This window comes from Lonchura striata, chromosome Z, assembly GCF_050655825.1.
Source record: "Lonchura striata isolate lonStrDom1 chromosome Z, ASM5065582v1, whole genome shotgun sequence".
Taxonomy (NCBI): domain Eukaryota; kingdom Metazoa; phylum Chordata; class Aves; order Passeriformes; family Estrildidae; genus Lonchura; species Lonchura striata.
The window spans coordinates 13,628,042-13,650,460 of NC_140740.1; the positions used below are offsets into that span (position 1 = coordinate 13,628,042).

The 22,419-nt window shown below is 45.6% G+C and overlaps 1 protein-coding gene across 2 annotated transcripts; it reads right to left on the bottom strand.

The window, feature by feature from the left end:
• Window positions 1–7,285: 7,285 nt before the first annotated feature.
• On the bottom strand, window positions 7,286–17,067 carry LOC146763650 (uncharacterized). Of its 2 annotated transcripts, XM_085566504.1 has the most exons (6): window positions 16,237–17,067; window positions 15,731–15,984; window positions 14,987–15,087; window positions 14,419–14,583; window positions 9,866–9,935; window positions 7,286–9,555 (listed from the first exon to the last, which is right to left on the bottom strand). In XM_085566504.1, the coding sequence occupies exons 2-6, from the start codon at window positions 15,830–15,832 to the stop codon at window positions 9,406–9,408; spliced, it is 588 nt and encodes a 195-aa protein (XP_085422630.1). In that variant the 5' UTR covers window positions 15,833–15,984; window positions 16,237–17,067; the 3' UTR covers window positions 7,286–9,405. The 2 variants fall into 2 exon arrangements, with proteins under 2 accessions (XP_085422630.1, XP_085422631.1); XM_085566505.1 differs by lacking the exons at window positions 15,731–15,984; window positions 16,237–17,067 and adding an exon at window positions 11,474–11,621 and having other exon boundaries at window positions 14,987–15,164.
• Between the last annotated feature and the right edge of the window lie 5,352 nt (window positions 17,068–22,419).

Below are 22,419 nucleotides of genomic sequence, written 5' to 3' on the forward strand. Positions count from 1 at the left end.
CTGTGCAGTCTCAGGGAGAAAGGCACAGCTGTGAAAAAGGAGATGTCTTAGATGGCCAGCAAGTGAAAAGTGTGGTTTAGTAAGAGCCCAGATCAAAAGCCTGTCACGCGTGGTGTTTCTGGAAATAAGCACCTATCTTCCTGGCATGCATAGCAACAGAAAAGTGGGGCAACAATCCAAAGGAAATCCACTTTAGGATGGTTCATCATTCAGCATTGAAGAAACTTTAAAAAATCAATGCAAAAAAATGTGGAGGCAGTGAACTTAAAAGGTATTAACATATAAAATACAGCTGATCCAAGGTTTGAATAATTTTCAAACTACGTGTGTCAGGGAAGACTCATGCAGACAAGATGCACTCTCTTCTCATCCATTGCAGATGAGTAGAGAAATATTAATACATTATAATTAACAGCTCTACTTTCTAGAAGTGTCCAAAGTGGATTTTTAACCTCTCATGTTTGCAGTATGTACATGCATATTCACAGGATAGGACCATGACCACTCACCTGTCTAAATAATTCACAACACTGGGACTCCTATGCTTCTTCATGATTGTGATTTCATTAACAGTTAGTTGCTTCCTCTGCCGTCCCTTAAGGCTTATTTTCTTTATGGTCACCTAAAATGACACTGAAAATCAGTAACTTGAGAAGTTGGTGTCATGAGACCACAAGGCACATGGAGCAAGTGATTTTGCAATGACACAGTTGAGCTGTGCCAAACTGCCTTGTGATTAGGCATTGCAGTAATTAGGAAATGACATTGCAATAGCCCATTTCTCCACTCCCTTGGGGGCCAGTTACAGGACATGTGGCCACTGAGGTTTTGCTGTGAACACTTGGTGACACTGGTGTCTCAACTATCACCCACAAACCTCTGAGCCCACTCCCTGCTGCTTTGTATGGGATTCAGAAGAAGTAATCCATGCCTTAATACTCTGTGGCTACATCTTGGGCTATGGGCAGGGCTTCGAGTTTCTAGGGATGCCTTGCAGATCTCTCCCTATGTGCAGTTCCCAAGTGCAGCACTGCAGGTGGCTAAAGAACTACCAGTAACTTTCAGATGTATTTGCTGGCAACCAGAAGTGAGAATTCAGGACTCTGAAGCTGTAGCCCCAAAGAGCAGTGAGATGCTCTAAGGCACCACCTTTGTTTTAGCAATTGAGAGAAAGTGAGCACATCCTTCTCTGAAATGAACTGCTGCCCTGCGTGATTTCCTTCTGGCAGCTGAAAAGGACAAAGACTGTCTCCAATGTATTTTTCAGGCTGGTACCAGTCTGTGTTTCTTGTGCCTCTTCAGCACAGCTCGACCCAAAGCTCCGGCCACAGCTGCTCACACCAGAGGGGAAAGCCCTTGAGTGCAGCAGAGTCTGTGGGGGATGTTGGCATTTACCTCTCCTCCTGTGGCTTGGTTGAGTGCTCTAACCACAGATCCAAAATGCCTAGAAACAAAACAGAAGCAGAGAAAGGAGAAGCTGTTTATTTCTTAGAGTGAAAGCCGGCCCACACAGGAGATCTCTGCTGTAAATGCCTAAAACCTGCAGGATGCAGGAGGGCTCTGCCAGAAGACAGATGATGCATTTTCCTCTCAAGTGCATGGGCAGTGCCTGGGCTGGTTGCAGAAGCGCTGGGGTTTACTGACTCAGCTCCTAAAGGGAATTTATTCTTTCATCTTAGGTTTTAGTTTCTAAACTCTGTGGTTCCTATTCTGAGCATGGAGTATTTCCTTCCACAGACCATGTGAAAGAAATGTTCCTGGTAACTGTTATCTCACAGCTTTGAGAGGGGCTAGGTTGCCCTTTCAGGCAAGCAAGATTCTTCTTTATTCATTAGTGTGGCAGTGTGGTTTTGAGACATACAAAAATACTGAAGAAATTAACACAGAGCTGTCCCACACTTGAGAGAGAAGGAGATCTTCCAGGTCCTGCTCCTTGATGTAGGCAGACTTTGGCAGCATGGAGGTGTCTCTGACAATGCCTTCTGAGCACCCTCACAAGTTCTGAGGAGCACTGAAGAGATGGGACAATCTCCAGTGTCTGAACATGTTTGCAGCTGACCTGACTTCACACTGGATAGATATTCCAGTGGAACTCCTGATATACCAGTGATATAGCAGAAGAACCCCTGGCCCATGGTTGTGTAGAAGTAAGTGTGGCTGGACTCACCCCTTGCCAATATATTCCATTTCAGTGTATTTCATCTTGGGATTTTCCACGTTCACCATTTTCCCTGAGGGAAACAAAATGCAAGATGCTCACTTTAAAGCAGAGATCCCAGCTTCCAGGAGATACAAAAGGCAGCCCCAGTGTCTGGAGGCAGTCAGCTAGTTACAACAACAGCAACAACATCAACAGGACAGGCAGCCCTGCAGTGCAGATGGCTGGCACAGAGACTGATTGTGTAGAGCCCTTGGAAGAATTCTCTTGACAGGAAACAAAGCACAGGGAGATGCATTCCCAGGAGAGGAGCACATCTTCTCCAGCTTTCAGCCAAAACATTGCCCAAACAATGCCTTTCCAATTGTAATCCAGAGCAGCTCATGCTATAACCAATGTCGACAGTGCTTTCAGCATCGGGACCCTCACCCTTCATGAGCAGGCTGAGCTCACAGACACCCATCTTGGGGCTAAGGAAGGTTCCAGCCCTGTCCCACCAGCCCTCAGGGACATGGCAGCGACCACAACAAATGAGTGCCTTTACCTCCTGGCTTTCTGGATCCACACTGGAATAAAGTTGAAAATTTCTTTTTAACCAGGCTAAACACGCCCTTAGAGCTTCATCCTTTTCCTGATGGCTATCAAATGCTAGCTTTACATTGTTTGCTCTCAGAACTGCGTTCCTGATTCCTTTTATGTTCAAAGATCTATACTCTCTCATACTTTTCCTCCCTGCTTCATTATTTGGGTCCCAATCCGCTGGTGTTAGGGGCATTTTAACCTCCCCTGGGGGAACATCTGCAGGGTTGCCCGTTCTATTTTCTTTCTCCCACACTTTTATTCCTGCAATTTGTATTAGCTGCATCTCCTCAGGAGAAAATAAAATCCCAATTATTGCATTTAATTCTTCACAGGTATAGATATTAGGGCCTAGAATTGATCTAGCTGGTCTGCAATTCCAAGGGGATCCTCTACCAAGGTCTTTATTTCTTTCTTAAAATTTCTGACCTCTGAAGCTGTCAATGGGGCATTCACAAATCCTATTCCCTCATTGGCTCCTCCCATGGGAACTTCCCTTAGGGGAACACAGACTTTCTGCCCTTTTGGCTCCTGAGCAACACTCTTTCATTTTAAACCAAGTTCTAATGGTGGGCTATTGGACTTGCTGTTTCAGCTTTACCACAATTACAACCTTGAACTCTATTTCCTTGCACACTATTCTGCCAATCACTATTCACTACTGATCCCTCTCTCCCTTCAATCTTTGTTTCATTTATGTGTCTTGGAGGTGTTAAGACAACACTGTGTAAAGGAGGTTGATTAGCACTGGATCTGAGGAGGTTTGGAGGGTGTGACGAAACATTAATCCTGGAGTCAGGGGTTATAGCCACCTGACTTGGGGTTGTTAATGTACTTCCTATTGATGGTGTGGAGAGAATATGGGGAGGAGTCTGAGAGGCTGAAGGGGTAGGTTGGACAGGAGGAGGTATTGAAGGAGCAGGTTGGACAGGAGGAGGTATTGAAAGAGCAGGTTGGACGGGAGGAGGTATTGAAGGAGCAGGTTGGACGGGAGGAGGTATTGAAGGAGCAGGTTGGACGGGAGGAGGTATTGAAGGAGCAGGTTGGACGGGAGGAGGTATTGGAGGAACAGGAGGTGAAGAGGGTGGAAGATAATCCAAAGGATCCCACTTTCTTGTGGGTTCTTCCCTTGCGTCTTTAACGCCCTTAATGTCCTTTGACACTTTGTACACTTTAGCTTTTTCCTCCAGGCTATTACTTTCTAACCAGCAACTTGCATACTTATTTTCTTCCTCACTCACACTCTCCCTCCAATTCACACATTTGTTTGAAGCTAAACACAGCCACCTGTCCTTTGAACCATACCAAGGCCAGTAAACTGATCCTTCTTGGAGAGCTTCTTTTGGCCATATTTCCATGCAATATTGTATCACCTTTATTTTATCTAATCCTTTAAACTATATATTTGAAATAAAACAATTAGAATATATAATTTTTTTATTTATAAACAATCAAATTATAATTAATGAATTGAAACAAAACAATTAAAAAAATAGTCAGAAAAAAACAATTAAAATAAAATTTTTGGAATACTTTTTACTTTTATTTTTTTAAATATATGAACAATTGAATAAAATAATTAATCAATTTAAATAAAACAATTGAAATAAACCATTCAGAATAAAACAAATAAAATAAAACAACTGGAATTGAAATAGCAACTTTAACCTAGTTTAGATTTAAATGAGAATAGTTAAAAATCAGATAATTGAAATAGGATAAAATAATTAGTAGAATAGAAACTGAATAATTGAATTAGAATAACTGAAGTCACAACTGTCAAATTTAAATAAAATAATTAAATGGAATTATTGGAATTAAATAATTAAGATGGACAAATTTTGTCTAGTAAAACAATTGAATAAAAGAACTCATAAACGGAAAGAAAACAATTAAAATGTAAAATCAAAATAAAACTATACTATTAAAGTACAAAATGAATCTAACAGAAACAACGAAATAAAACAATGTGAATAGATTACAATAAAAAGATCAATCTAAATATTACTAGTAATGATCCAAAATACCAAATTACAATTCTCATAATTGAAATGAACACAATGAACAAAAGTAATGGAATAATCCAATAAAACAATCTATAGAAACAAAAAGAATAAAAGAACTCACTATAACTGACCACAAGATTCCAATCACAAGTAAGTCACACATAGAAATAGATTATGTTTCTTATAGCTTGGTGATCAGGATCACAAACTTGAGCACAACTAACAAGAAGGCCCCCAAGCCCTCTGTCCACCTTAGGCCCCCTCGGCCGCCTCCTTCTGCATCAATCAATGCCTGCCTGTCACCACTGCCCCTTCCAGGAGGGCCCAGCCCCGCCACAAAGTGGCTCCTCTGAGCCACCACTGCCTCGCCCCCAAATGGCACCTCGGAGCCCGCAGCACCACTCACTCCAAAATGAAGACTGAACTTTCTACTTATGCCAAAAATTGGAAATTTGTACCAATTAAATGCGTTCAAGTAGTCTTGAACTCAAACATAAAAATTTAGCAACTTATAATTTTTAATGCTTCTACCTTCAAACTAACAGTACACTAAACAGAAATACTCTCTCTCTAACTAAATGCTTTTAAGTTCATTCTCCCTGTCCGGTAAGTGGTCTGGGGACTCTTGGCTACCACCTCTCCCCAGAACCTCACTATACCGGTGCTCCGACCTTCTACACACACACAATGAACTCAGTGGGAAACAGTTAAACAATAACCATTTGTATCCCCAAATAATCAGCACCTAGAAAGCAATTATACCAACAATTAGGTGTACTAGGTAGTCCTGGACTCAAAAGTAAAAACTATGTAACTGAAGTACCATGCCAAAGGAAACAATAAATTCCCTATGGGAGGCAGGTTCTACTCTCCCTGACCCTGGCTCGCCGCGCTGGGACGAGATCCCAGCTCCGTCTCCAGCTCCCGATGAGCTGAACGGCCGCCCCGAGCCGGCCACTCTCACCTCGAGTCACCAGGCCAGGAGGATCCCCCTAACTCCCCTCGCCAGCCGAAACCAAGTGCGTCCACCTGCCCAGCCCACCCCGCGCAGGACCAGGTGCGTTCCCCGCCCCGAGCGCCCGGCCCTGCCGAGAATTGGGGTCCTACCCCCCTCAGCCGGGACTCCGATCCCCCCCACCAAAAAGGAGGACACTCCTCTCAACGGTGGCTCCCTGTCGTCGGTCTCCAGGTAGGAGTATTTACTACCACCGACGCTGAGGTCCTCCTTCCACGTAGGAAGGACCTTTCCAGGCACTGGGTTTCTGGGAACCCACGGGAGTCACCTTTAATGCCTTTGGACGGTCTTCCCAGACCCACCCCTGGGAAGCTCTGGGCACTCAGCCCTCCGTGGCCCTGTTAGGGGTATCCCCTCACTCCGAGGCGTTCCCTGGGTGCTCTTGGGACCGAATCCCTCAATCCAGCCCAGCCCGGTGGTCTTGGGGATGGCTGAGCCCCGAGGGTACCACACTCAGTCCTCTGCCCTCTCGCTTCCTTCCACTATCGCTCCGGGGGTCTGGCCTGCCGGCCCCGTCTCACTCACACACACTCCCTCCATTCGGGCCGTACCCTTCCGTACCCTCCGTCCCCCTCGCACACTCACCCAAGTGCCGCTCACCCAAGTGCTGCGAGGACCTCTCCTGCTGCCTGGAAGGCGATTCTAAGTTGTTGAGGCTTCCAGCCGTTCCTCGGGATCAAGCCAGCAGCCCCTCTGTGCATCCGACCTAGTCCTCAGTAATCCGGGCAGCTGAAATCAGCTGGGTGCACCTCCCAAATCCAAGTCCTACGCCGGACCCGCCTCTGGGTGTGGCTTTCCCGGGCGAGGCCCCAGTTGTTATGGACAGGCTTAAAACTTTGACAAAAAAAGAAGGCCATTTAATTAAAAAAAAGTAAGCCTGTTTATTATAGACAGAACAACTGGAAGCCAAAGCTTCCAGCTAGTCCAGAGACTGTTTCAACTACTTAGTAACTGTATACCTAGGAGCATTTCCAAGCACACCTGCTCCCATGAAAGACCCGGGCGTCACACCCCCCAGGCCTTTTAAAGTCTCTCTCCTCTCCTGATTGGCCGCTCAGGATCCGTGCTGTGATAGGTCTCTTTTCCTGTTGCTGATTGGCCCATAAGTTGGTGCAGTCTTGGCCAATCATTTTGAGATTCTCGCCTCCTATTGGTTGGCCTCTCCTCCAGTCCTGATCCGAGCTGTGGCCGTGTTCCACGGTGCAATACTTCTGGAAGCTTCTCTGCCCCCCTCCACAAAGATTGGCATCTCCTCCCTGGGTCCAGTCCCCTTTTAGCTATACACAGCAGTATTGAGTTTTAATACAACTAATCACCTTGCTTTGCGCCCACAACACCCAACCCTGCACCTCGCCCTGTTAACTACAGATCCAATTATAACTTGTTACTTGTATCAACAACATCCCTTTTATACATACCTTGTTAACAACATTCTCCAAAAGTTTAAACTTTATTTTTTTTGTTCGTAACACCAGGGACAGCACCTTTCTCCTTAGGCCCTGCTCTGCTCCGGAAGGTGAACAGAGCAGAAGGAGCAGAATCAGTATTCACTTTTCCTTCTAGCCACTCTGCCACGGGACCTGTGTTCAGAAGGAAGGGCTGTGGCTCCTGAGAGCAGCAGGGAACCCATCTCAGCCCTGCCAGGTTCAGGGCTGCTCCTCCGCCCCTGGTCCCGTTGGGTGCTCTGGGCTGTGGGGAGAATGGTGGGAATTGATCCAGGGCTCTGGAGAGCACAAGGATATGTTCAGCTCCTGCTCTGCATGAGGAAGCTCATTTCTTAAAAAAGTTTCTCTGTTATTACAATTCATCCTTTTGGGTATTTGACAACATGCTGGGTGTTGAAGAATGGGTAGGGATGACTTTTCCATTTTTTGAAAAATCCAAAAGGAGATTTAATACTTTATATAAAAATGCAAAGACACTAAAGCAATTCCAAATATACATTTAATAGACGAATATTTAAGCACCTTGTATTTATCTGAAAGCACCGATTATGAGAAATGAACAATGCAAATATGCTGTCTTTCTGGTCTGGCCTTCAAAGCTCAAAAAGCCCCACTTCTCCTATGCCTACAGACCAATGATGAAATGAGCTGAAAATGTGCTTTTCCTTATGCTGACAGCTATGCACCACAACTGAAACCAATGCTTTAACTCTTCAGTTACTTTTTGCTAATCAGTGCTTCCCTAGATCAATACTTTCTAAAAAATTATATATATATATATATATACACACAGAGAATGCTTTAATTCCTAACCCTATACCAACATTTTTAAAGAAAATTGCCTCAGCCGATAGTGTTGAACCATACTAACATCTGTTTAAACCTATTATAATATCAGCTGAGTGCCATTTCATTACTTAAATTTACTTGACCATAAATCATTTCCTTAAGTGCTCCTTTTAATGAGAATACGTGGCATTGCATGTCACCTAGGAATATAGCTTTTAGAAAGACATTTAGATAATTTAGTAAGACATTTCTACGTACTGTCATTGCATCTACCAAGTAGCTAAAAGTCTACCAAAAAATGAGAAACAAAAAACATCGGTCTAAAATTTATGGCCATCTTGTAATTAAATAATTTTATTTGTGTCTGTTGAAAAATTACCTTTGAGTTTAATTTTGACAACTCAAGTAGTCTTCTTGACAACTCAAGTAGTCTTCATTAAAAACAAAAATCAAAAAGTCACTTTATCAGGCTAATACTAATGTTTTCATTTTTTTCATTAAGACCAAGCCACATAAAAATTAGAGGGTACATTGAACCTTGTCTATTACTACCTCTACCTAAATATGGCAATATTAGGACATCTTGAAATATGACTGAGGAAGCAGATAAATAATACGATAAAGACAAAAATGAAAAACCAAAACTAAGGATTCATGTCCACACAGACAACCAACTTTTAACACACAGAGGACCTCAGTTCAGTTTGGTCATCTGAGTTTTCTGTTTCATGGCACAATGAATTTACTCTCCCACTGTTTACCTGAGATCTGCCTGTGCCTCTTTATTACTTGTGTATAACAGAAGTAATTGTCTTTCCTCTCTTATGTCCACTTTTTAAATCTCTGGACAGTTGCATTTCTCTTCAGTGTAACATAGGATTATACTGCTGTGATTGAAGGAAGCTACAACACAGTTGTACTGCCAACAGCTCAAAGGTGGTAACCAACTGCAGACATTCAAAAACACATTCCTTCAGAAGCCTCCAGATTCTAATTCTAATGAAACCTCACAGCACTAAATGCAGCAGTTTGTTAATATACCAGTCATTGTCAAAGAACATTGCTTTCTTTGGCTGCGTGCACAACCTGCTACTCTTTTCATCTTCTGAGCAATGAAGTCATAACATTTTCACCACAGCATCCACCAGAGTCTGGCCTGAGAAATTGAATCCCTCTCACCCCAAGCAGGCTGTGCTTCTTTTTCCCTGTACAACACACACCGGCCACAAGAACTACAATCAGTACAGTCCAGCACAGAAGAGCAGACAGGCTATATTTAAATCAATCAAAACTTCATTTATAATTGAATTCAGCAGAAATGAAAGTTTATACAGGAAGAACTATATACATAAAGAAACAAGTCTCTACACTGTCTATTGGCCAAGATCCATCTCAGTCTGTCCTCAGAAGCACTCATAAATAAATGGGAAAATATACTGCTGCATTGAGTTTCACCTCGCAGGTTGGGCATATGTGAGCAACCCCAAGGGCAATAGGGAGGCATCTGCTGCAGAAGACATGGCCACATAGGGTTGCCACAAGCTGTCGTCCGTGCTGCACAATCTGGAGGAAAGAAAACCACAACATGTATTGGGAGGAAAGAATTTGATTTTGCTGCTCAACTGGCACCAGGCTCTATTTAGAGCACCTAGAATTAGGATTATGAGGGACCCACACATCTGCCAGTGCCATCTTGGCAAGGGCTTCTGCCTCTACATTCACCAAGAAGTGACTTGTGGAGCTTCACAGCAAGGGCTGTGCTTCCAGCCAGCTGCCCACAGCATCCCACATCATCCAAGTGACTTGTGCAGCTCCCCCATTCTGGCTTTCACCTCCCACAAAGCAGAAAGGACAACAACAGGTGGATCCTTACCTCTGAGTAAAATTCCATGCAAAGCGGACACCTGATAACAACTCCTTGCTCAGCACTAGAGGAAACAGAACTAGAAAGAACACGCAGCTGTTAATATAACCACGCTTCAGTGGTTATTGATATATAAAATCTCACATATTCATACAACTGCGCTGACTAGCCATGACACATTTCCTTTGAAGAACCCTGCTGTCTTTAAGACTCTGTTTGCTGTGCATTTAATGAGGATTTGGGGTTTCCCCTGCCCTGAGGGAAAGGGTGTCCTGGCTTTCCCTAGGAGAAAGGTGCAGTCAGTCACCCTGCTCTGGGCTTTGAAGTAGCAGCAGTCTCTAGCACAGGCCAGTTTGTGTATGGCAACTTTGACTTCCAGCAGGTCATCAGTAACAGCTTTGTAACTACAGCATCAGCTGTCCTCTGGGAATTATTCACCCCAGAATATTCATTCCAGGACCCAATTTTAAACTGCAGAGTAACACAGTTCTGGCAAGATCTAGCCCTAGGAAGGAGCCTTTGGTCAATTTTAAATGCTGCAGCACTGAGCTATTTCAGCCTTAACTAAACAGAGCAGCTACATTCAGTAACTGAGAAGCTTGAGACTGGAGGGAAAAAGTATTCCTGTTTTATATTAACCAGGGGTTGGGATTTCGTCACCTACAGACTTAACAACCAAAACTTAAGCATCTACAAATTCATTGGTAAAATGCATTATGGTTTAGAATCGTAGAAGCCCTTTAGGTGGCATAGTTAAGGCCTGACACCTAAAAGTTCCATACTCAGGTAGTCTCCTACATTGCCTTTCCAAAAGGCTCAAAGCACACCAGCTTTATTAAAACCTGTGTCTTTCCCCCACCCCAAAAAGACACTTTGAAAACCTTATATCATAATTCTAATGTTCTTTGTTGTCCCTAGTGACAAAGACACTTGGTTAAAATTAATCAGTCTGATGAACTGTGTCTTTCTTATCCTGATGGAGTGCTCCTACAGCAGGACTTTCCTGTTCCTCTGCAGAATGGGAATTTTACTGCACAGGCACCCAACTTGAACTGCAAGATTTCCATCACAGAAGCAAGCAAATCAGGGCTTGTGACATCCAGCACTGGCCATAAAAGCAGGACCTCCACAACTGCCTGTGTGCAAGTCTACCTTGGGAAGAAGGGATCCAGCTCCAGGAGAAAGGCAACCACCTAGCACCTTTCCAGCAGGGAATTTTTGTTGGAATTCGCCCAGCTGCTGCCTGCTGGCCCCGTGATGCCGAGCCCCAGTAATTACAATGGAAGCATTTCCATACCGAACATCACTACTACAGCTTGTCAGAAAAAGCAAATGCAATACTGAGCTATGGCCTGTGACAAATCCCCATTCCTTGCCATACTCCCACACTCTTCTCTAAGGCTCTACGCAAAGATGTACATCTGCTTTGGGCTGCTTTTTTCTCCCAAAATTCAAATGGTATCATGTGATCATCCTGCAACATGGGAGAAGGAGGGAAATAAGTAGAGTAGGGAAGGCATCAAAGATAAATCAGGCATAGCAGTATTACTAAGTCCTGCACAGAAAAGACAGAAAGGCACAGAATTCTGTGTGTGGTGGGGCATGAGGCATACATACTCTGAACTTTGAGAGTCCTCCTCCTCTGCTCCCTGTTCTGCAGGGCCTGAGTCAGCCACAGGTGCATCATCAGCTCCTGTTCCATTACCAGAGCCATCCACCTGTTCCTGGCTGCTCAGTGTAACATTTCTCCTTTCCTCTCCATGCACTGTAATTTAATTTTCAGAAGTTAGATCTATTATTCTCTCTCTCCCCAGAGCTACCTTTGAAACAAATGATATAAGTAGTCAGCAATGGTTCCTATTTTAAATGGACACTATTCAGCTGGGTTAAAAACAATTTCAAAAACTTTCCCAAATACTAGGACTGGACCCTTCCATACATTGTGACTACTCTGCTACAAAACAACATAAAATATTTGCTCTGTTCAGCCTCCACACAGCTAAAAAAGATGACCCAAGAGATTCTCAAGGAAAGTCCCTGGATACTATAAAATTACTCGGAGCAGTATCCCCTTTAAAAATTGCCATCATCATCCTCCTGAATTAAGATAATTTGAAAATGGAGTTATATGTTATGCAAAATGTAGACTATGTGAAAGATTTCTTAAGGAAGGATGCACTTTGTATTGCTATATTTGATCATTCTATACTTTCAAACCAAATCACCTGGAAGGGAGATTTATTCCATTAAATAGACAGCAACTAACAAACATGCTTCTAAGTGGGGAAGAAAAACAAATTCCTTCTTGGTAGAATTGCCTTGTAAAGGTTCCGGGATTGACATGCTTGAAGGATCTCAGATTTGGGGAAGGGTTAACAAAGCTTGGGGAGAAGGATGCCCACTGAGAGTGGACACAAAAAATGCAGAATTGAGGAGCCAAAAGAACATCTGGCATAACTCCCAAGACCAGGAAGAGACTAAGAAACCCAGCACTCCTGAAAGCAGCTCTGACTGGTAGACAATAATTCCTGCAGGGGGAGATTGCAACCCACAACTCATGGAGCAGCAACTCAAGAAACTCCCCAGCCCAAAAGAAGAGGGAAACTGAGCAATGGACCAAGTGGACTAATTAAAGTGAGAAATAAGCAATCATTACCCAAAAGAAGACAGAATACGAGCTAAGGAGATAACCATGTCACTTGTAATGCTAATTTCTTTGTTTGATAAAATCTATAAATAACAGAAATTATTTTGAGAGTGCGTGTGTCCGATTTGTGAAATACCACTGAGCACCCAGACTGGTGAAACACTGAAATAAATAACCAATGTCTCTCTCAAGTGTAGGATTATTTACCTGTCACACCCCAGTAACAAATCAAATTTTTGTGGACAACATATTGACCAAGTCACAGGGAGAGCCATTTTTAAAGGGCCTGCTCTGTAACAGCAAAAGGGTCAAGAAATGTTTTTTAACTCTCAGAAACCGCAGGCAGAGATGACCTCTGCAACTCCAGGGTCCATGTAACACTAATCAATCACTAATCAATCAAAACTGCAGAAAGTGTTACCAAATTAAAGTTCCTTCTGCGTAAGTATTCTGCTACTTTTATTGCAGGCATTTCCCACTGTGACTGACAGAGGCCACCACACACACATTGCATCCGTTCTCTAAGACACTGGCCAGAGGCTTTAGCCCTGCCCCTTGCTTTTTGCTAAAAGCAGTTTCAATCCCTGCTGCTTGACTTTTTTGGGAAAGTACAACAAAACTAATGATCACATTTTAGATAAAAGTCCATTACCTACTGGAAAACATCAACTCACCTTCAAGAAGCTTGCATTGGTGCACATGGGAAGGGAGAGAAAAGAAGATACAATTAGATTTGGTGAGCCCCCTGGTGCTGCACGCAAACCCCAGCTCAGAAAGCAGTTACAGCAGAAGAGGGGAGCAAGGGTAGGGTATCACCCTCTCAGTTTGCCTAAGAGCATTCAAAGCAGTAGCACAAAGAGCTGCTGCCCTGAAAAGCAAAGAAGTGGGTGCTGCTGATTGTGCTCTCATTGCTGCAACAGGGTACAGGGGCAGCTTAGGAACCCCCTAAACACCCTTCTCCCCTGTTCCTGTTCCCTATTTGGATTTGACCTGGCGCTGTTTATTTTCCTCATTCTCCCAAAACTGGCAAATTCTGCTATGATAACCTTAACACTTCACGTTAGATGAACAGCTACTGAAGAAAAGAAGCCACAACAGAAATCTGGAAGTAAAGAATTCCAGTTTGCTGTTCTATTGGCACCAGGCAAAGTGGACTTGGACTATGTGCAGTCTTTCAGGCAATGCTATAAAACTATAAGGAGCACACAGAGCTGCCAGTGCCATCCTGGCAAGGGCTTCTCCCTCTATGGACACCACCAAGAAAGGACTTGGAGGGATGGGCAAGTTGGAGCTTCCCAGCAAGGGCTGTGCTTCCAGCCAGCTGCATGTGGCATCCCACCGAGGACAACTGAGGAGACAGAGTGGCAGCTGAGACAGAGACAGAGCTCCCACTCTGTCTCCTCCCCTCCCACAAAGCAGAAAGGACAAGAACATGTGATAAGATCATCATGCTTACATCTGTAATGTCATCCTGCCATGTCAGAGGACTCTCAAAATGATCTGGCCATTCATCAGAGTTAATAGAACTAGAAGAATATGCAGCTGTCCATTTCACAGTGCAAAGAGAGCTACCAAGACATAAAATTGCAAAAACAGAAATAACCACTCATTCTCATTTAGCAAAATCCCAGCCCAGAAACACACCAGTGCAAGAGCTTTTATGTACTGCAAGCATTACAGTGTATTGCAATCCATCATTTAAGAAACATTCAATAATGCCTTCCTGAATGGAGAAGAAAGGTTTCTCTGGGATTTTGCTCTGTTGTTGGGGGTTTTTTCCCATTAGTTCCCTTCCACACAGGCCACTATGTTTCAAATCAGATTCCAACACACAGAATCAAGCAGTTTGGCAAAAAAATCTGTCTACTGAATATCAGAAATTACACTTTGGAGAGACACTTCATCAGTCACATACTCATCGTTATCTCTTGGCTCCTCTTCTTGGTTACTCGCCCATAGCTCCGCTGAATTCTCTGTGTCACTGGAGCCATGTGGCTGCTGCTGGCTCTGCTCCTTGTCCTGCACCTGTGAGTTGACACCCTCCCGCTTTGCAGGACTAGCAAGACCTGCTGGCCATGCACTAGAGGGAACCAGAGAGAACATGCAGCCATTTGAATGTGAAGCCAATAATCTCACTGCAGACAGAGTTACCAGCATGTAATACCTACTCTGATTAAACAAAATCCCAGCCCAGCACCACAACTGTTCCCCAAGCCGCTATGTGCTGCAAGCATTTCAACATCTATCAAGCCACACTGTAACAAATATTCAGCCATGACATCACGAAAAGAAAAGAAAGGTTTCAGCTGGATCTTGCTATGTGGTTTTTTGGATTCTTTTGCTTACTTCTCTGCCAGACAGGTCACTACATTCCAGGCCTGAAGTTTCTGCACAGACTTCAGCAGAACCCAGAAGCCTGGAAAAACCTGTTCCCACTATATATCAGAAATTAGATTTTAGAGAGATATTTTACTCTCACATACCCACTATCTCCTGGTTCCTCTTCATCACTACTTGCCAGTGGCTCGGATGAATTCTCTGATGCTCTGGAAAGATGTGGCTGCTGCTGGCTCTGCTGCATGTCCTGAAATGGGGTAGAAATGGAACCACCACTTAGGAACCACCTGAACACTGTACTTCCTGTGTCCCTATTTCAGTTCCCTAATTGGATTTGGGATGGAGCTGTGTCTCTCTTTTTCTCCCAGACTGGCAATTTCAGCTGTGATAGCCTGAACACTACTTATTATATGAACAGCTACTGAAGAGGAAAAAACCCAGTACCCAACCCTGCTCTTGCATTTGGTGCATGTGGAGCTGGGTCATGCAAATTCTGCTGTAAAATTTGAGGCCTTTTCTTTGCAAAGGTTCAGGAACAACCCTGTCAGGATATAACTCCTGTGCTATGTTTGCTGCATGTTTCTGTTTTGCACAGCAGCAGTGGCAACCCAAATTTGAGCAGATACACTGCACTGTGGGCTGGATCCAAGCATATTCTTACCAAATATTAAGGGAAAATGAAAAAATACCAAATGTGACCCTTTTAAAGACTTCTTGGAATAAGAAACCAGCTCATTGTGTACCCCAGTCAGCCCCACTTGCATTTTACACCTCAATGACAGAGGTACCTGAAACTGATGTTGCAGGTAAAACACTTCTTCCTTGGGAAGTCAAAGACCTCCTGTGCTTTCCTTTAAATCACAGAAGCAACAACCTTTTAGGTTGCTCACCTGCTCTCTGCAAGCAGTTCTCAGGCATGCTGATATGTTCATGAGTGTGTTTGTGGTTGACTGGGAACTGCTGACTAAACTGTGGCAAATCAGAGCCATCATTCAACCTTTGAGGCCAGGGTACTCAGTAAGATTTCAGAAGACAGACAAGAAAACTAATTTGAATGCAAGATGGAGAGGAGTGTGCCAGTCATCACTTACCACAGGAGACTCATCATCACTGATAGTGATGACTTCAGGCTCAGAAGAGGCACCTGTGAGATCTATGACTTCAGGCTCAGAAGAGGCACCTGTGAGATCTATGACTTCAGGCTCAGAAGAGTCACCTGTGAGATCTATGACTTCAGGCTCAGAAGAGGCACCTGTGAGATCTATGACTTCAGGCTCAGAAGAGTCACCTGTGAGATCTATGACTTCAGGCTCAGAAGAGTCACCTGTGAGATCTATGACTTCAGGCTCAGAAGAGGCACCTGTGAGATCTATGACTTCAGGCTCAGAAGAGTCACCTGTGAGATCTATGACTTCTACACCAGCTGAAAAGAGAGAACATTAGAACCATGGTCAGAGATTGCAGAGGAATGCAATGGGTTACCACTGTAGAACAGGCTGTGGCTGGATTCACCGTGCCCTCAAGTTCAGGAATGTGTCCAACATTTCACTCAAGCTTTGCCCTCAACAGTGCACAGGGAGCAGGGCAGACCCTGTGCAAAACAAGCTGAAGTGCAGCTGAGCTCCTCACAGGTTCTGTTGGATGACAACAGATTACAGGAGGTTCACATCAACAGATGATTCATTTCACACAGGGGAGTGTTTAGCACACAGGAAAAAAACCAAACAAACAAACCACAGCAATTACTAATTTTATGGCACCATGCTGTAGATTGGTTCCTTGAAGGATGGGGCAGAGCTAATGACAGGTTTTCCTCATCTCCGTCAAGCTTGGGAGATCTCAAACTCAGCTTGCCACCCTCCACTGTGGCAGCTGCAGTGACTGCCAGCTCATCAGAACACACGTTCAGGTGTTTGAGCAGCACTTGAGGACCTTTCCTACACAGCTCATCTCCCACTTGCAGCCACTAAGAGCAGCAATAACAAGCAGCAGCAATAATGATCTCAGTCACAAACCAAAACCGTTGTCAGAAGGCTTGCTGTTTAGGGAAGCCATACCAGGAGCTTCCTCAATCCCAAGGTTTCCCTTCCTCCCCAGTAAAGGGCCTAGAAACTGGCAAAAGCACATGGCCAGATGGTCTTCAACCCTCCAGAAGCCGCTTCTGTTCTTACCAGGCTCAAAAGCACTTTCCTCAAGGTCTGTTGGCTCCGTCTGCAAAGTTCCACCTGCGCTGGACGGCAGCAGCCTGCTCCGTTTCCAAGCTGGTCCGGAATCAACTGCTCCTCCAGGGCGCTTTCGCTGATGCTGACAGGGAACAAAGCCTCAGCATTTTCTCTGCCACTAATAGTAACATGGCCCTTGGGTTTTGCAACACCAATGACAGCACACAAGGATACAGAAAGCACTCCTGCAAAGGCTGGAATACACACCAAATGCTGCTGTGGGCCATTCCCACCCGAGCACATCACATCTGGGAAAAGACAGCACCCCTGATCTCTGACAAGCCTCCTCCCCGAGAAAGAGCCTGTCCCAATGGCTGAAAATGAGGAGACCAGCTCCCAATTCCAGCAGGTTGCTGCTCACACCGTAAGCATTTCTGCACTACTGCTAACAAGCACAGACATTCAAAACCTTCCCAATTCCAGAACATCAAGTTACATGAAGTTTTCAAAGGTTTCTGTTCCTCTGCATTTGCTACAAACTCTTGAAATGCTTTCTAGACGTACCCTGGAAAACGTTTCAAGAATCAGATTTGCATTGAGTTGCAAAGTACTTACTGAGCTCATGGTGTTTCGTGATCAAAAACAACCACCAAAATAAGTGGGACAAACTGCAAAAAAGGAATGTCAGGGATGTGATCAATCCCTTTGGTTCCTTTAGGCAGCCCACTGCAGGTTTTTTGGCGTGACAGAAAACTGCTCTTCCAAACCTATCAGAAAAGTAGAGGTGAGATTATCCATTTGGATTGCCAGTTTTCTTGAACACTCCCATGCCTTAAGACTCCCATTCCCAAGTCTCTAGTTCCTGTCCAAAGCAAGAGGCGAAGTCCATGACTCCGGTACTTGAGCCCACCCGCAGCCCATCCTGCAGCCCAGCCCAGCCCCTCAGCATCAGAAGCCTTTCCAGGAATCTTCTGCACTCACCTGTACGATCAGTCCAGAGTTTGGCTGGCAAATGTCAGCAAATTGCTCTCTATTCCCTTGTGGGATGGAGAAGACGGATGCTCTGCGTCTGCTGCGCAGCAGAGAATCCCTCAACTGGCTCAACAGACTCCGTGCCAACAGAACCTTGGAACCAGGAGTGCCCCTGGCAACCGGTGGCAACATTCCATGCCCAGGTAACTGATGGCCGCAGTGCTCACCCATGGAGCTCCAGAAGGCCATGGAGGCAGCTCAGCCATCGCCTGCTGCTGCTGCCGCCCCCCAGGTCGGGGCGCTCAGGGCCCTGCCCAGCCCGGCCTGGAGCGGTCCATGGACAGGGCAGCCACAGCTTCTCTGGGCAGCCCGTTCCAATGTCTCACTGCCCCTCAGCTCTCCCGAACACCCAATCCCAATCTCCCCTTCTCGTCTAAAACCCTTCCCCTTCGCCATGGCTCTCTGCCCCCTCTGGGCACCGCAAGGCCGCGGTGAGGCCTCCCTGCTCCCTGCTCCTCCCCAGGCTGGACAGCCCCGGCTCTCCCAGCCTGGCCAGGGGACAGGTGCTCCAGGCCCCCACACATCCCCACGGCTCCTCCGGCCCTGCTCCACAGGCACATCCTGCTGGGCTGGGCACAGCTGGGCACAGCTGGGCACAGCTCCACACGTGGGGCAGGGCAGGGGCAGAGCAGGGGCAGAGCTGCACTTCCCGCACCCTCAGCCTGAGCAACCCGAGCATCACTGGAGCCTTTCTGTGGCTAAAGAAACCCCACCACACCACACCTCCCCAAGTCAGAAAGAAGTTTAAACCCTTCCTTAACCCTCCTCCTCCTGGTTTATTAGTCTGCTGCTGTTTTAACTGTTATCCGAATGTTTGAACTTTAACCCTAGTAAACAGCCATTAAAACAAAATCGAAGTTTGTTGTTTTTTTTTTTTTCCAGACTGTTGAAAGTCTAACAATTCAGTACATTATTTCAAGTCTCTGAAGTCTTGACATTTTCAGGGGTCCTATGCTACTCTACCAGAGTTTCCCAAAAGGGCTGAGGAGTTTTCTTTGCTCCCGGTGTTATGGACAGGCTTACAACGAAAACTTCAAAGTAGCAAAAAAAAAGGAGGCCAGTTACTTAAAAACAAGCAAGCCTGTTTATTACAGACAGAACAACTGGAAGCCAAAGCCTGTAGCTAGTCCAGAGACTGTTTCAACTACTTAGTAACTGTATTCCTAGGAGCATTCCCAAGCACACCTGCTCCCATGAAAGACCCGGGCGTCACACCCCCCAGGCCTTTTAAAGTCTCTCTCCTCTCCTGATTGGCCGCTCAGGATCCGTGCTGTGATAGGTCTCTTTTCCTGTTGCTGATTGGCCCATAAGTTGGTGCAGTCTTGGCCAATCATTTTGAGATTCTCGCCTCCTATTGGTTGGCCTCTCCTCCAGTCCTGATCCGAGCTGTGGCCGTGTTCCACGGTGCAATACTTCTGGAAGCTTCTCTGCCCCCCTCCACAAAGATTGGCATCTCCTCCCTGGGTCCAGTCCCCTTTTAGCTATACACAGCAGTATTGAGTTTTAATACAACTAATCACCTTGCTTTGCGCCCACAACACCCAACCCTGCACCTCACCCTGTTAACTACAGATCTTGTTACTTGTATCAGCAACATCCCTTTCATAAATACATTGTTAACAACATTCCCCAAAAGTTTAAATTTTATTATTTTGTTCATAACAATCCCCCCTCTAATTCTTTGATCGGGCTTTAGCCTGCATCAACCTTAACTCATCAAAGTGAACTTTCATAGTTTTGGTAAAACTCTTAACTTCTGGTATTTCTCATACATCTCTTTTGCACTTTCTATTCCTTTTCCTTCCTGGTTTTCTTTCATCATCTGTGAGAACCCCGGCCTTATTCTGGGGTCCCATGTGGTGGTGAAATTCCTCCTCCAACCCGTGCTTCCAAAGAAAACCTGCGCAGGCTCTTGCTCTTTGGACTCAAGGCAGTTTATTGTTAGTTATCTAAAAGATTGTCTTCTCGGGCTGCGGCTGCTTGATCAGCAGCCCAGGCAGAGGCACACACACACACTGACATCCTCTCTATCTACTGTCTTCTTCTTCTCTCTCCCCACCCAGGGCTGCTGCTATCTTTTATATTATATATTACGTATTACGTGTTTATAGTTTTCCCCCAATACCTAATACCTATATTGCAAAGTGCTTTTTTACTCTAAACCAATCTGTGAGTACCAACATCACCAAGAACATGGAGGTAAGGAAGAAGAAGGAGGAAGGACAGGATCAGCTCACTTTCCTCCATCTTAGAACTTCTGACCCCCATGTACAAAGTAAAAACCCCCCTGTACAGGTGCTAAAACCCCCCTGTACAATACTAAAAAAATTTCCCCTCTACTTTGTAACTACTTTTACTATACGATCTAGCCCTTTGTGACTGCTTGTTCCACCTCCAAAGTTGGTAACTCATTCCATGGCTCAAACTCGAAATCACAGCTGTTTCCAGCTGCCTTCTGGGGTCTAGAATACTTCTGACCAAAGCCTGGAACCTCTAAAAATGTCTGAGAGACATTTTGAGTTCCAACAATCATCATAATTTTTCCATCATTTTTTAGATTCCTCTGCTTGTGTAGCCTCTGACTGTTGCCGTGTGTCATGTTTGCAGAGGATGTGAGGGGCCTTCGTGGTGAGCTGCTGGCTGTAAGATCCTTCAGCAATCAGCAGTGTGAGGCCACGGCTCAACAGCTGCGCTGGGCAGAAGAGCAGTGCAGCAAGGCTCTGGGACCCTGGCAAGCTGCAGAGGGAGTGAAGAAAAGGAAGATGGTGCAAAAACTGGTAAGAAACAATACATGGCTGAAGTTTTCAGATGAGTTTGGGGGGCTGGCTTAGCAGAAGAGCAGCCTGAGTATGGGACATGGTCACAGGTATCTGCTGTAGGCTACACGTTGCTGAGCCAGGCAGCAGAGAGGGTCAAGAGCTCACACTTGAAGGCCTGTGAAGAGCCAGAGGACAGTGCTGGGACAGTATATGCAGCCACAGGTTCAGCATGGGCAGAAGCCAAGTTCCCCAGGAGGCTGGGTGTTCACCACCCAAAGCATGGCAGTGAAGGGGCAGCATCTTCCCCACAGCCTCGTGCCATGCAGCAGACTGCTGCTAACATTGCTGCCAACTGCAGTCCCAGCAACTGGGTTCCTTGCTTTCTGTCCTCCCACGGTGGACACAGGTCTTCCCTTGGAGCCTGAAGCAGTTGCAACAGGCCCCGTGGTGCTGGCACTTCAGCTGGTGGCCTGTCTTGTGACTGGGTCATTGAGGTGCTGGCCCCGTCCTCGTCCTGCAGTCCATCTGCAGCTTTTCCTTGATCAAAGGGCAGGGGAATTTGAGAACAGAGCCTCTGAGAACAGACAGAAATCCTGAAGAGAGGGGGGCCAGAAAACAGGCAGCCATCAGAGCAGGGAAGGAAGGTGACCTCTCCTTTCCTTACACATGCTGGCCCTTCTCCTACGTGCTGGAGGGCACAAAGCCACTACTGTGCACTCTTCAGGTGTGGGGCTTGTTGGAGGGGTGAAGCTTCTATTTTTTTTCTTTGGGGAGCATTGATGGGACTTGATCTGGATGTGTCTCTTCCCCTAATCAGGAGAGACAGCTGGAACAACAGAGTTGGGAGGCACAGGAGCAGCTGGAGCAATGGGCAAACTTCATGGCAGAGGTACAGAGGGGACAGGAGAAAAGGCTGCTGGAGATGAAGCAGTAAATAGCCATCATGCAACCTGGATGAGAAAAGATAAGAGCCAGAGCGAGTCAAGAGGCACAGAGTGTGAAAAGAGTTTGTGAGTTGTTTTGGACTCCTCTGGCTCCTTATGGGCACTGCTTCTCTGGATATTGTCTGTCTGCATTGTCTCTTATCTGGCCCTTGGTAAATACAGGAAGGAGAACAAACTGCTTTTCGAAAGCATGAGCACATCAATCTTGGTTGCCACACAAGTGCTGTGTGGGACATTTAAAGCCGTCTTCTCTTTGTTTCTGTGCAGCAACAGTGCACGAAGACTGCTCTACTTGATGAGATGTGCCAGCTGCTGGGAGATCTAAGCAAAGGCCAGCAGCAGCTACAGCAGCTGAGGCAGGAGCTGAATAAGGAGCGGGAGAATGGAAAGGTGAGCCTGACTAGCCAGGGAGCAGAGCTTGGAGGGGCAGTGATGGGATTGTGAACTGGAGATGTGAGGAAAGGGGAGGCAAGGACCATTGTAGGCCCTGGAAGCACAGAGCCTGGCAGGCTCCAGCACTGAGCAACAGGAAGAATAGCTAGGATGGAAGGGTTAGAGCTGGGTAGAGAAGCAGAAGGAAGTGGCTGAACACAAATGCTTTTGAGACTGCAACAGCAGAAACCTGAGCGAGATTGCAGATGCCAGTAAGATTCCTCTTGATAGAATACCAAGGACAAGCTGC